Source organism: Hyalella azteca, unplaced genomic scaffold (assembly GCF_000764305.2).
Source record: "Hyalella azteca isolate HAZT.00-mixed unplaced genomic scaffold, Hazt_2.0.2 contig2381, whole genome shotgun sequence".
Classification (NCBI taxonomy): Eukaryota; Metazoa; Arthropoda; class Malacostraca; order Amphipoda; family Hyalellidae; genus Hyalella; species Hyalella azteca.
The window spans coordinates 52,387-67,224 of record NW_025932658.1 but is presented as its reverse complement, the minus strand read 5'-3'; the positions used below and the strand labels follow the sequence as shown (position 1 = coordinate 67,224).

Here is a 14,838-nt window from a genome sequence, read left to right as displayed (position 1 = left end):
TATGTTTCTTCTCTGACTCCATAGTAGATCCGCAACCTCATCAGGTAGGAATAGCCATCGATGAGAGCGTGAGTTCCATTCTCAACCATCTCCATGCAAGGGTCGTAGTAGCGACCTGCGAAAAGCGAATAAGCATCACTCCTCTTATCCTTCGCTGCAAGTGCTGCTGCAAAGCTATTAAAATATTCTTTGAGTATAACCACAAATAAGCATGGAAAACACTAAATTACGTAAATCCTTTAGATCAATTAAGGGTGGGTCTCCTCTCAAAATTATTTCCAAAATTAAATGACCGATCTTTCTTAAACTTCGTATGCATGTGTAAATCACAAAAAGAAAAATATTTTGCTCCAATGTATTCGTTGAAAAATTTGGAAGAAAACGTGAAATGCGTAGAAAACGGCAAAAAAGGGGGCCATTTAAAAATCTAAAAAATTCTCCTTCAATTCACGCGCTACAACATTGAGAGACATATCATTCGATTAGTAAAGAGAATATCTATCACCTATAGTAGGCCATTTAGGTAACTAATAACTTTAGAAGACCTAATAACTAAAGGTAACGTCTTTAAATAAAAGGTGATTAGACATAAAACACATTACATCAACGATTTTCCAATGTTATTCGTCCCTACATAGGCATGCTAGGAGCAGTCGTCGACAGCAGACAAACGGTTTAACAGTTTTCTTGTTATATAAACATAATCATCGCCACTAACCTAATGGAACCAGGTCAAGCTTGTTCCCGAGCCTGCGCAATACGTTGTTAGTGGAAGACTTCAGAGCATCAGGGACAAATTCTCCGTAGTCCAACATGGCGACTCTAGAAAGTGTCGATATTGTACTCCCAGTATAATATTAGTTTCATGAACAGGTTAACTACGGACATGAAAATATTTGATGAGCGACATGGACTTGATTGGTGTTCATGCTTAGTTGCTCACTGCTGCACGTTTAGTACGTACCTTAAACTTAGGAACCAATACACATACAAAAGCAATGGGAAGAAATTCTGCAATGCAATGAAAAGTTCCAACGCATGCCCCTAGCCATTATTCATTCGCGTTATTTCTGATGGTACAGTTTCTTAACGCGATGCAAGCCCGCTTGGGATAAATCTACGATTAAAAAAATGAACATAGTGTGTGAGTTCAACCATGATAATTCCTGGTTTAAAACATGGTAAGGTAGTTTCAAATAAATTGAACAGTGCCAGAATAATATCATATACAATATAGGAAGAACGCATTTGAATTTTTCATTATACGAAAAGGTGTATAAAAACGCGCAAAAAAAATATTTTTCCTTGCAGCTTACAAGCGTTTGTGAACGATGGAACAACCTAGCGTTCATTGATCTCTGATTCACATAGAAGAATAGAAGTCGAATAGAAGTGTCGGCACTGAAGAAATAGGCCCATGGCCTGCTGACACATGCAACCCAAACAGGGCAAAAATACAAATAAATATATTCACTTAAAAAAATGGTGTTAAAATATCTTGTCTTGCTCGTTGCTCTTCCAGTATTTCTAACCGTACCTCAGTGGTGACTCAGCGAGCTGATTGATGGTCTCTATCCTGACGGGGTAGAGCGGAACTGTGAGGAACGCAATGAGGTTTCCGTTGTACGCCGCGATGAAAACAACGCACCCCATATACCAGACTGCCATCCACACTCGCCGCCACTCGCCCACTCCAAATGTGGACAAATTCATGGATTGTGCCACCAGAGCACCTCCGACCTGTCATGGATAAGTTCAGCATTAAGAGGCCCGTTCACGGACGCTCCAACTCCAAGCTCGGCACACTGGGCGAACTGAGGGTAAATTTTGGCAGCAGCGTCTTGCAGGGTAGTGACGTGGCCGAGGGTGCGCGAGAATAGTGAGGTATGAACTGCACTAATAATTGTGCAGGGATTTTTTAGTTACGTCGAGACATACATTTGTTAACTAGTGTGAAGTAATTTATAATTTGGCATAATTATTCTGCTATGAAGGGGCACTTGACAGCGCCGAGAGAGAGATTTATGTGCTTGCGGTTCCCTCAGAAACTACTGGGCATGTTTTGACTTCAACAATTTGGGATACAAACTTTATTTGAACGTGCAGTCTCATGTAATACTAATGTAGCAGTTGCGCAAATATAGCTGCAAATTTTTTTACAATAATAATCCGTACCATGCTACTTCGCATCATTATGGTTTTCGCTCATGTTATTTGCTTTAAAATTAAGTACCGGTATTTATTTTTGCCTTTTTATTATCATATAAATCATAATTTTTACAATCACAGTAATAATAATTTAAATCAGTAATTCAGTATGATAATAATTCAGTGGGCTGATAATAATATTCCGTTTGATATTAATATTACAGATTATTAAGCAATATGCAATGTGTTGTTGTAATTTTTAGACTTTAAAAAATGTCTACAGAAATAGAATATCAATTTAAATACATGTCTTAACCGTTTTTAAAAAGTTACACATTTACATGAATATTCTCATTACTGCACAGATCATGTACGTATAGAATTTAAATTGCTATATTCCAGCTCATTTAAGTCGATGATTAATTTATTAACCAGACAGCGATGTACTGTACGACAACCAAGCGCTGGTGAAACGAGTGTCAGGAATACAAAATTTAGATGGATCCAATTACTTGAAATAATATGATCGTTCAAGTTTAGTAAATGACAACTTAATATTAAATTGTGCTGTTTATGCATTCGTTCTATTCATATTTTAAAACATAATTACGATTATCTCTTCGTAATTTGTACAAAAATTTTAGCGCGACCTCCATTTTATTTGGAAGGAAGAGTCCATTACAACAAAAATCGAGGTGGAGGAAATCGAGGAAACCGCTCTGAATAAAGTCTTTATTAATTCGGAACTCTGTTCATGGGAACACGCATCATAGCTTTAAAAATTATATATCTAGATTTTCCTCTTTCATTATCATATGAATCATCCTATTACAATCACAATAATAATAATTTGAATCGGTAATTCAGTATGACAGTAATTCAGTGGGCCGAGTCTGACATTAACATTAAAAAATTATTAAGCGATGTGCAAAGTATTGTTGAGGGCTCCTTTTAACCATGAAATTTTTGCTACAGAAGTAGAATGATATGAATTTAAATACATTTCTCAACCGTTTGTAATGAATTTCTGACATTTAAAATTTCAAGATCGACATGAATGCTCCCATGATTGCATAGTACCATAAAGGTTTAGAATTCAATATGCTATATTCTAGCTCATTTAATTCAATAATTTACATTAAAATAATCGTTCGTGTGGTAGCAAATGGGAAATTTTATATTAAATTGTGCTGTTTATGCATTCGGTCACTTCATATTTTAAAACATTATTTCGATTAACTCTTCGTAATCATCCTAACGCATGATGCTCATTTACGATCACCTTAACAACATTTTCATATTATTGACGATGCATGGAAACGTGTATTGTTAGTTTAGACCCTTTAAAAGACTCCGCAGCTTCAGACAAGGGCTTTGAAAGCTGGTCGAAAGGAACTGCGAAGAGAAGAGGGAGGGAAGAAGGAATGTTTACCTTGAACGACAGAAGATTTATTGCCATATAGGGTAGGCTGCGCCTACACCTGGTACGACAATGGGTCAGGTCTTGCTTAAATCTACGGAATTTTCACTCACCACTAATAATGTCGACTAATATCTAATGCTAAAAGAATAATTCAGAAATGCTTTGTGTAGAGATCAATGAAGAATAAATAGTTAAATTAGCATGTGTCGCGAAAATGTTAGAAAATGTTGTCGCGTTAAAAAAAGTCGCTCATTTTACGATCATCATATGGTTTAAAATTTTTGTTCGTGATAAAAGTGGTAATACATAGTTTACATAATATATCTTACTGTCCGTTAATTAAAAATAATTAGCCAGATCACCATTCCAAATTTCAGACTTGTATCTTATTTAGGAGGAGAGTTATTGGTTGCCTTCATTGTTAAGAACCCTCATAGGGATTGACGAGGCTGGTGGCCGCTCCACCGGGCTCTTAAGGTTGCACCCAATTACGACTAAAGCCAATGTTTCATCTTTAAGTGCATATTGTACGTATTTGGTATCACCTACACGCAGTCAATCTAATATTCGAAACGTACATATTTAATTTAATTATTCTCTTCTTAAATGTTAATGGGTGAATGCATTGAAAAATAATCGCCCTAATATCCAACCTCTAGCAAAGTTTTGTTTCTGCATAACTAATCAATTCATTATTTCAAAATCAGTGCTCTGCTCCCTGGTCTAAATACATTAGTAATCGTACGACCACTGCCCGAAAAGGTATTGTGATAAATATTAGTAAAGGTTTTAGTGTTGGTGTTGTATCGTAAGCTTTTGTATTGGTGTTATAATTTTTGGTGCTATTCGTTCTCAACAACGTGTTATTGAGTGATAAAAATCTGCTCTCTGGTCTTCCAGCGATAGATAACGTGTTAAGGAAAAAACTTCTGCGAACCCCATACGTAACCATAGTACAAATATATATGCATGAGAGGAACAAAAACCGACTTTCAGCCAGACTACTAATTTGGTAGAAATGTAAATTTAAATCGTATAATTTAAAGTCGTATGTGTGGCGTTGTAATATGACTCTTTCATATATCATATATAAAATCGTGAAATTAGTCTAAAATAAGATCTCTTCTTTCACACCGACACTAGAAAATTAAATTATTTTTACATCAAAGAGTGTTTTGAATTCTTACCATTAGCAACGCTTTACTGAACTGGAATTCTGAAGAATCATCCCGTGAAAAATCTTCTCCAACGTCTATGCGAATCAGGATCGGGAACATCACAGCGACCAGCAGGGTTACAACACCGATGCTGATCCACGTAACTCGAGCGTAGGGGTAAAGGAAGGACTTCCACTTCGGCAGAGGCTTGGGAAGACGGGCCATGAACGCAAATGCTTCGGCCTGATGCGGATACGTCGAATCAAATGCAATGTATCGATCAAGGACTATCGTGAAGGAATTGATTGTAATATTTTTTCCATGATAGGCCATTTCTGCAAACATTCCATTCCACGTGCCGTTTTCGTATGACCCCCACATATGATCAAAAGGTTCCATTTCCAATGTGTAAGTGAAATTCAAATGAGAACTCACGATATCCCAAGCGTCTATGTTAGAACCTACGCATGTGTCATTGTGAGGGTAAGGCAGAGCGTAAAGCAGAGGGTAATCGTCGCACCAGGATGCGAGTTGCAAAATGCTTCCAGAAAATGTTGCAAAACGATCAATGAATAATGAATCTTCTTTCTCGAAGCTTTGCAGATTCCATCGTCCTAGCAGTGTGAGGGAATTTTTTTGTAGGGGAAAAGTCGTATAAACCAAGCTTGTCTCAAAAGTTTTACTCGGTGTAATAATAACTGCAAATTTTGAACATTGTATTGCTTTGGTATCAATGAGTTTAGATAATTCAACGTCAGCGCTCAGGCTCAATACTACGAGTTTTTGTGGACACCACAGAGATGGCTTCTCTATTAGCTTATTAATTTTAAAATCGTTTGAATCAATGAGCCAAATGACGGAAAAGTTCTTCCCGGAGTAAGTCTTTAACGGAAACTTCGTGGAATCGAACTCGTCTGCAGAAGTTTGTATAACAGCAGAGTCCAAAGTTTGCACTTCGTTCCAATAGACGTTAGAAGAATGAGTGTCATCAAAGATGAAGAGATCGTAGCCTTTGAAAGGACCGTCGAGCAGTTCTTGCAGCATCGAAGTTCCTTGAGCAGACCCGGGCAGTGAGACGCTGGACAAAACTGCACAAGTTGGAGTTACCAACGAGCCAAAGAGGAGGAGAGGTAAAACGAAACTGAAAACTATCGAGGAACTCCCGAGTCTCGTTTTCGTGGACATTTTCATGATATGAAACTGCTCAAATTTGGTTTATTGTAATTTCAGTCCCGCTAAATCACTGAAATTTCAACCAAACGTTTATTATCAAGATTGACGGCACACTTCTGGCCATGTCTCTCCTCCTGAGTCCTGAGGAGTATGAGCCTGCTGGCAGCCACGTGCTACAGTCAAGGCGTCGCTGGAGAACGTCACTCATATATAGCAGGCAGACTCTGATCAAGGTGTGCATTATTGAGTGTTGACCACGCGCTTTCTTGCTTCGATACCCTTCCCTTTCATGTGACAACCGATGATCTTTTGACGCAAATCTGTCGCCAACTCTCGAGTTTTAGACATTTTAAATAAAATTTTAAAAATGAAGCTGAATAATATCTTCACCGGAACGCAGAATCTTGTAAACAATAGCAACTGCTGTGATTGGCCAATTAGATAACGATATGAGATTATTGAAACGTCTAAAGTGAACAGCGAATTTCGAGTACTTTTATTCTTCAGATAACGTTGTTAGATCGTAAGGTAAGTTTAAGGAAGTAATTTTAATTTATTAACGGCATTTAGAATGATATAAAACTTACGAGTATTTTCAAATTCTCAAAATCAATGAATTCTCTGCGGTCATCTATCGCACTTGTATGACATTCGTATTTTTTTTACACAAAAATGCACGAAAATCATACAGTATGAAGTATATAAATAAAATAAGAGAAAAAATCATAGCGAAGAGTATAAAGTACATAAATAAAATAAGAGAAAAAACATGATTGTTTGTGATTTTAGAAATACGAAAATTCAATACTGCTCTCAATCAAACATGAGATAGCGCATTTTTTCATAACAAGTTTGCATTAAAGGAGAATCTATATTCAACTCATGAAAGAATAGCGTATGGTTACGGCATTCATCTTAATAGATTCTTGTCAGAGAAACCATTAAGGAAACATTTGTCCATCAGAGAAAAGTGAATAACATTTTTTATATGCTGAACTCACCATGCCTGTATATATTAGGAAGCATTTAATATTATGACCTTTTCAGGCATAATATTGGAAAGCGTCATAATACTCGAATATTCAATTAAATCTTAAGATATAGTTAGGAGATGGTCATCATAGAAGTGGATTGAAGCAAAGAACCTGGTCGAACATATCAATCATTAATTCCAATACGTTAGATAATTTGATGAATTAGGGTCCTGGAATTAGATTATTTTGATTATTTTTAGGAGATATGACATTATGAAGAAAATATTAGATGAGAGCCTTGCAATAGTAGGTGATTTGAATAAAAATACAATTTTTCGCTCGTGTAACAAAATAACCATTCTGTGAAGTATTAAAATATTTCAACGAATTCAAACCTTAGACTAGCTTAAACTTTTAAAGACTAGACTAGCCTTAGACCATAAACTTAAACTTTTCAACTATTAACATTAAGGAATTTTCGCACAATTTAGACTTACGCATGCGCACTTTAGACTTAAGCATGCATGTATTTCGCTGTATAATCTTAATTTATTAGCTGAAAATTAATTGTTCATAACTAATAAAGATTTTCATTCCCAAGTCTAACATGAAAGGAATCTCGAAAGGTTGGATAAAGTAGTATACTTAATTATGCAGTGGATTATTGAAAAGCTAAGGAATCTGCTGGAAATTTAAACAGATGAAGAATGTTTCATGCAAACCATGAGTGCTCAGGCTAGGCCGCTCCGTTGTCAACACTCTATTATGTAAAATCTTGAGTAATTGTAGTCAGGTAATGCAAAGGTCACGCTCGAACAATAGCAGGGATAAACGTGTACAAATGTCGACGATCATTAAATACGATCATAAGCTCGGAGCAGACATTTATTGCAAAAAAATATACTGATAATGGAGGCTCAGAATTCTAACGTTGAACTTAATAATGTATGCAAAAATTTCTGAAAGTATGTAATTTTGCATAAGTTTACCTGAATGGTACCTGATGTTTCTGGATTGCTCTTTCATGCTATACCGAACAAAGCAAGTAAGACTACACTCAGTATTTCATCTTGGAATATAATTCCTTTAATACGAGAATGAAATGTGTCGCAGGTAGAGAACCCTCTGTATAAAGATGTACGCGAAAATAATAGGTAGAAGCGCTCTCGAATACATAGATTTTCATCATATAAATGAAGCCGATTGAATTGCCGATTGAACTCACTCTTCAGTGCCGATTGAACTCACTCTCAACTGCCGATTGAACTCACTCTCAACTGCCGATTTAACTCACTCTCAACTGCCGATTGAACTCACTCTCAACTGCCGATTGAACTCATGCTCTCAACTGCCAATTAATTAAACTCACTCTCAACTGCCGATTGAACTCACTCTCAACTGCCGATTGAACTCACACTCAACTGCCGATTGAACTCACACCCCAGCGAATTAAGTCTGATCTCTCGTTCAATTGGTTTACTGTGTATAACGCTAGTGTTTTAACCCTCTACAGCCGTATGTCACTCTGCGGGAGCATAACTTTCAACTTAGATTATACGAGAACTATTGAGTGTAGCAACTTGAGTACGATTGTACGCAACAGAGAACATTTTAAAGTTGTACGTGGCGGCAACCATCAGTGCAAGTCATTTTGCCCTCAGTAGCAACGTATCATTGTTGGGAAATATGCTTGTGACAATATTATTCCGGTTACTCGTGCCAGGCGGTAGAGGGTTATTATGTAGACTGAGACGGGTTAAAAGTCGGTTATGTGTCAGTTCTGAAAAGTATTTTAAAATTAAAGTAGAGAAAAGAAGGAAATCGCAAAGAAGATTCTTAGGTGAAGTGTTCTCTGGTTAATTGATGCTCATATATGGTTTCAAATGAGGTTATGGGTCAATCCGAAAATTTATTTAATTTATTTGTGTTCTGATTAAAATTTTCACGGAAATAATTGAGATTTGATAGATCTCTAATTTGCATAACAGTATATGCGGTAAATGTTTAATAACGTTTTAGCTGGCATTTGGTGATTTTGTTCAATTTATTTCAACAAATTACAAGTCTACTGCAGGAGATATTGACGCAATGCCCGACTACATTGACCGAGGAAGACTAGTATCAAAATTCCCGTGTGAACCAAAATCTTTCTTCTTGTTATAAATTACGTGCAAGAAAATTGAGGCAAAGGAAATTCATTGGATCCAATCTTCATTAGATTTTGTAAAAAATCATAGGTAACGTAAATCATGGGAAATGATCGATTTTAAACTACATTAATACGACAAAAAATCGATAACTATATCGAAAAATCCATTAATTGAAACCTGAATGAAACAGTATTTTGGAGAAAATATATTATTGGTAGACTCGGTCACTTATTTCAACAAATTTGCTCTTCCTGTTTTCATGTATTCCAAAATTCGTTTTATGGACTCACTAGACCATACTTATCTTTTTTACGTCATTGCTTCGTTAGCGGCTTCGGTGAGAATGACTTACTGTTACTGATAATAATTAATGCAAGCAAACAATAAACAACTTACGGTTAATAATTGAAAAGTTTCCCCATGGACTTTGCTACAATAGAATCAGGTATTTAATTTCATGAAAAAAATCGTGTCAAATCTTCATTATATTCATTTTCCTTTCTTGTAATTCCTTTTAACCGCAAATTTTGTGTCAATTGATTAGACGCGATCTTCTAATTATCTTCATCTAGTGAGAATCCGTACAAAATTAACAAAAATGGCAAATTGCGTTTTTCGTATCAACTTAGATAATTTTGTTGGACAGCAGAAGTAATTAATTTAATATCAGTTCTCCGATTGAAATGTGAGTGAAAATCTGAGCAGATGTTTCTGAAGTATCCTGCCTACATCTCGTCAGGTGATATTTCGAACACCGTCGTTGCTTTCAAAGCGAAGATATTCTGAAAAATTTCCCGAAGAACCCAAATTCAAGTTTTGTGAACCGCAAAAGACGAACTGCAGTGCTTCTGAAATAGTGCATCCATCAATTTGTTGTGTCTTCCGGATTTCGTGACTGCAAATCTACTTGGAATTTGAAGAAGTTTCGAATCTCGTTCGGCGCGTCTGTGAAATAAGTGAAGTAAAGTAAAGCTTCGTAGCACATCTCCAGAAAAAGACACCAAAAGTTGCTGGTTGGCGTGAATTGAAGAGGGAATTCATCTGTGAAGTGAATTGAAGATGTATCCTTACATGGGATTATATGGTCACGGTTTGGGCTACGGCCATGGAATGTACGGCATGATGGGCCATGGAATGCTGGGTCACGGCATGTTGGGTGACGGCATGTACGGCCACGGCATGTACGGCCACGGCAGCTTCGGTCATATGCCTTACTTAGGCTACTCGTCCATGTATAATTCCTATGGTCATCTTGGAGGTCTCTACGGGCGCAGTTTTGGACATTACGGAAGTTTGGGCCACATGGGCTATGGAAATTGGTGCTGAGACCACTGAATGAAGCAGCATTTTTCTTCTTCATCTTTTATCGGCCTTCCAAAAATTAGTAGCAATATAAACAATATGCCGGCATATATTTTATAAAAATTTGCAGAAACACTAATGATACAAAAATTTGGACTTCAATGAAGAAAGAAACTTTTTAAGAGGGATCAAATCCACTGTTTGTTTACATCTTGAGCCTAATGACGAAGACTTGGTGAATTAAATGCCACAACTTCTACTAAAACCTGTGCTGGAATCTGTCATCTTGCTTTTGAAGTTTGGAGACACCGTTTTAATACCGGAAAAGTGGTTTTCGACTTTATTTGAAAATGTTCTTGTATGAAAACAGCTATATAAACCGGTGCAAAATTACAAATTTTTATTTATGGAAATTTACTGATAATATGTGTCACGTTTTGGATTAGTGTACTGACATCTTTCGTTATTCTATTTGGAATGAGTTGATAGAAAAGTTTGTAGGCCGTAGTTTTCATCTGTCATCCATGCACCTTTTCCTTCAAAATTAAATGTAAATATATCATACTGCTTTATGTTTGTACTTTAATAATATATTATGATACTAAATAAAATTAATCTGCCTGTCTACTTATTGAGTTTTTATAGTAGTTTATTTCCTTATTAAATTTTCACTGCTCAGCGAACTCAGGCATGTATGCCCTTAGAAATATGCGTCTGCTGATTGTTTTACGATTTCCCGCTGATTTTACGACTTCCTGATGGTTTTACGACTTTATGATGGCTCTACGACTTTATGATGGTTTTACGACTTAATGATGGTTATGCGATTTGCTGAAGAATAACACCTTCTATTCCTTCGTCTGAGAGCATTTTGGTTCGCGACAACGCAGTTGTCCTGGCTAAATTACAAACGGCCACCTCATCGAGCTAGGCAGGAACAATGATAAGGAAAGTAGTATAGTCATTCCGTGTTTCCTTATTCTTCTTGTAAAACTGCGGGACAAATACCGCACATCAGAACAAATGAAAATACAAAACTGAAGATTTATACCAAGTACAAGTATACATGGGTATTTAAAGAACCAATATATCAGTATCGCACAATTCCTGGCTAAAATAAATACGAATGTGGCAACAGATACAAATCACTAGTAACTTACGTGGATGGTTTGTGCCCTAGTCTTTAAATTCTAAATTGTCAACGGAAATATGGCTTACTTTACTCTGTCAAAAGCAAGAAAACGATTCTACTTCACACTAGAGAACTATAAACTAACTACTATAACATGAACAAGACAATATGGCAATTATAGCAAGTTACCTATAACGTGACCTATGAAGATTAATTCAGCGGAAGCTTAATTAACTCCTAGGAACATCAAAACTGTAATAAATGGCAGGAGGCTGCGACCCCGAATACAGCTCAGGGCCGCGCCGTAAGGCTACAGACTAAAAGTATATGTCACACGCGTACTGGACGCGACGTTAATTGACGTTACTGACGTTAATTAATAGTTACATGCAACCATTTAAGCCCAACCAGTTCAGCCCAATTTCAGTCAGAGAGTAAGATTGTATTGCTCTATTAAGACAAATTTGGCCACTTAGTCCGTTGTGACTTTTACTTAGCGTAATGTTGGCACCCTGAGCGATCATTACATTTTTTCATCTCTCGCCCGACGGTTTGTTGAACGTTTATCGCCTTACATGCCGCAACTTCTACGGTAGCTGCTCCCAGCACTCAAAATTGGACGGTTTATCTAGTCCAAAAAGTGGCACCCTCGCTGCAAATAGCACTGATAAGTTCTTTTTCATAACAAAACTGGGTTAAAATGACCCACATAAGGAGAAAAAAAAGCATCGATATTCAGAAAAAAATATCTCATGAATTTCTCGCAGTTAACTCTTCCCGTTCGGCCAGAGGAGCCGCTTTTGGGAGTGGCTTGCCCGCTACAAGTGCTGGTCAAACATTGCTTTCAATTATACAGCCAGTACGTCCCTTGAATTTAATTTTCTCTCAGTTTATATTGACATTTTGGACGATCGTAACCCTTTAGAATTCTAACCAGAAACTCGGAAATTAATAATAATCTTGCCGAATTCTAATGTTTAAAATATCAACGAAGAAAGTGTACATAACCATGATCGCACACGTAGCTATAAACCATGATTGTGCGCACCTATGCGCTTAAGAATTTTGACGATCAAGCAAAATTTAACCGAAGTTTGCTTGTAGATTTTGCTTCTAATTAATTACTTGCATTTTAATTTGTGTTCATTTATTAATATACATTAATAAATATGTCATTTTCGGCCTCACTGATCCCTACGACATAGAGGAGGATGAATTTATGTTCGACATGATACATAAAATTCGTGAACATCATTTGAATGTGAAGATTAGTGAAGGCATCAATCGTGATACTTATCTCCCTATGGCAAGGAAGGCCATAAAATAGACCGTCCGTAACCTAAAAATAATGATACCTTAATCTCCCAACTAACGAATTTTGTAAATATAATTGAGTTTGACCAAACGCTCATGCTAAAAAAATTTCACAAGCTTTGCGCTCGATAATAACCCGAGTTATCGTTTAACTCCATTCGCATATCCTTTTGATAGAGTTGTATCTATTTTATTGGAGTTATTTCCATTTTTATCTACGAATCCATTTTTTGGTAGAAGTATAATATCAGCTCAAATTCTAGCATGAATGAAGAAAGTGGACAAAAGGGTAAATTTTATAATAGAAAATGAGGGTGAAATAAGAATTACAATAATATTTAAATACAAAGTCCGAGATGCAAATTCGGCACGGTAATAAAGGTCGACTTGAATAACCAAGAGCACATCCATTTGGTTAACGAAATGGAATTGATAGCAGTTAAAATGTATTAAATTAGTGCCCAAAAGGAAATATGCAAACCTCTGCATTATATTAATTACCTTACAACCGAGTTGGCATAATTAGCCGCAATACAAATTTAGGCTGCGACACAAATTATTCGTTTGGTTTCCTTCATTCCGAAACTCGAGCGTCCTCATCTGCTTCAGTCTCTGCAACCAACTTATTCTCGTCAATAAATGTCGTTGAGACTAGCGCCATTTCTTAAGCTTTTGGAAGCATAATGAAAATTATGTTAAGCTTTTGGAACAAAGTTGTAAATGCATCCATCAAGCGAGACATATATATGTGACCTTGATGAAAGAAAATCACCACATATCTCACAAAAATAGGACTCTCTCCTGCGAGTCCCGAGGCAGATCCACCACAAGGAAGGAGCGTAGGCGCCTCCCAGTGCCGCCTTCATCTCGGAAGCCGCGCATCATTTACATCGAGATGGAGAGAGGTGTAACTATAGTGAAAATATATATGAGAATAATGTATAAGACTATATTTTTATTTATTAGTGTAATAGATGAAAATAGTGAAAAAACAAACTTCGCGAAATGCGAAGTACGCATTTTATACTTCGACAGGGCTTGTTTCCAGGCGCCTGGCCTCAGCCTATGCGTTTTGTTCTCCATCAAGTCAGTAGATCGCGGAAACCGATCGCCTGAGTCGAACTTCTTGTCCATCCCGTCTACTTCAGACATGTACAGAACAGAGCGGCCTGACAGTTGGGTTAGCACGACACAAGCAGTACGATTAAGTCTCATCTTTACCTCAGTTTAGGTCCGCCCCTGAGAATGATAGAATTCAAGTTTGCAGTGTTCTTGTTAAATAAACATGCGATTAGTTGTTCAAAAATGTCATGAAATGTTTTCAAATATTTTTGAGAAAGTTTCTTGTTTTAAACCCCTCGCAATTACAATCATAAAGGGTATGATAACTCAAAGTAAAATAATTGAAATTTTATGATGATATATAGAAGTTAGATTTGAGCTGTTATTCATCCACAATTAAACTCAGTACGGCGGAAGATAATATATAATTGATCGCATGTAACAAAAAGGCGGAATATTTTGTTACCTGCAATCAATTGGTATCTCCTGCAGTTTTTCATAGTCCGTTCGATTATGCGACGCTGTTAATATCGATGTTCAATAAAACTATACTGCAGTTCAGTTCAGTCTTCTTGCGCATTTAACGAACAAACGATTTTTTTTATCACAATTGTGCGTTGCGCTTTAGTTTCAGCTTCTTCCAATACAGTGTCAGTTTTGCCGATTAAGAGTGCGCTTTGTGATGGTGTGATGACCGTCTGATTTAAGAGTTTTTTGTAGGTGTACAATTTCGGGAAAACAAAGTACTTAGACGATTTGTGAATAATTTTGGCTACATGTACTTTCTTGATTTGGAGTGATTTGTTTTTTATAACTTCCTTTGTAATGATTTAAAAACTTCCTAAGTAATACAGTTATTTCATGCGTTCGCATCTGAAAGTATGTAAAAAAATCTTAGTGGAGTTGGCAATGAGCCTTTTCGAAGCTTCATCAAGATGTTATACAATGTTTGGGTAGTTATACCATGCAAAAAATTCTGTTTCTAATCTTCCATCATTCTCAT

At 36.6% G+C, this 14,838-nt stretch overlaps 1 protein-coding gene across 1 annotated transcript; it reads left to right on the top strand.

Moving 5' to 3' along the window:
* Nucleotides 1-10,084: 10,084 nt before the first annotated feature.
* Nucleotides 10,085-10,351, top strand: LOC125179521 (keratin-associated protein 19-4-like). The gene has a single exon (XM_047885553.1). The coding sequence runs from the start codon at nucleotides 10,085-10,087 to the stop codon at nucleotides 10,349-10,351; it is 267 nt and encodes an 88-aa protein (XP_047741509.1).
* The last annotated feature ends 4,487 nt before the right edge of the window (nucleotides 10,352-14,838 follow it).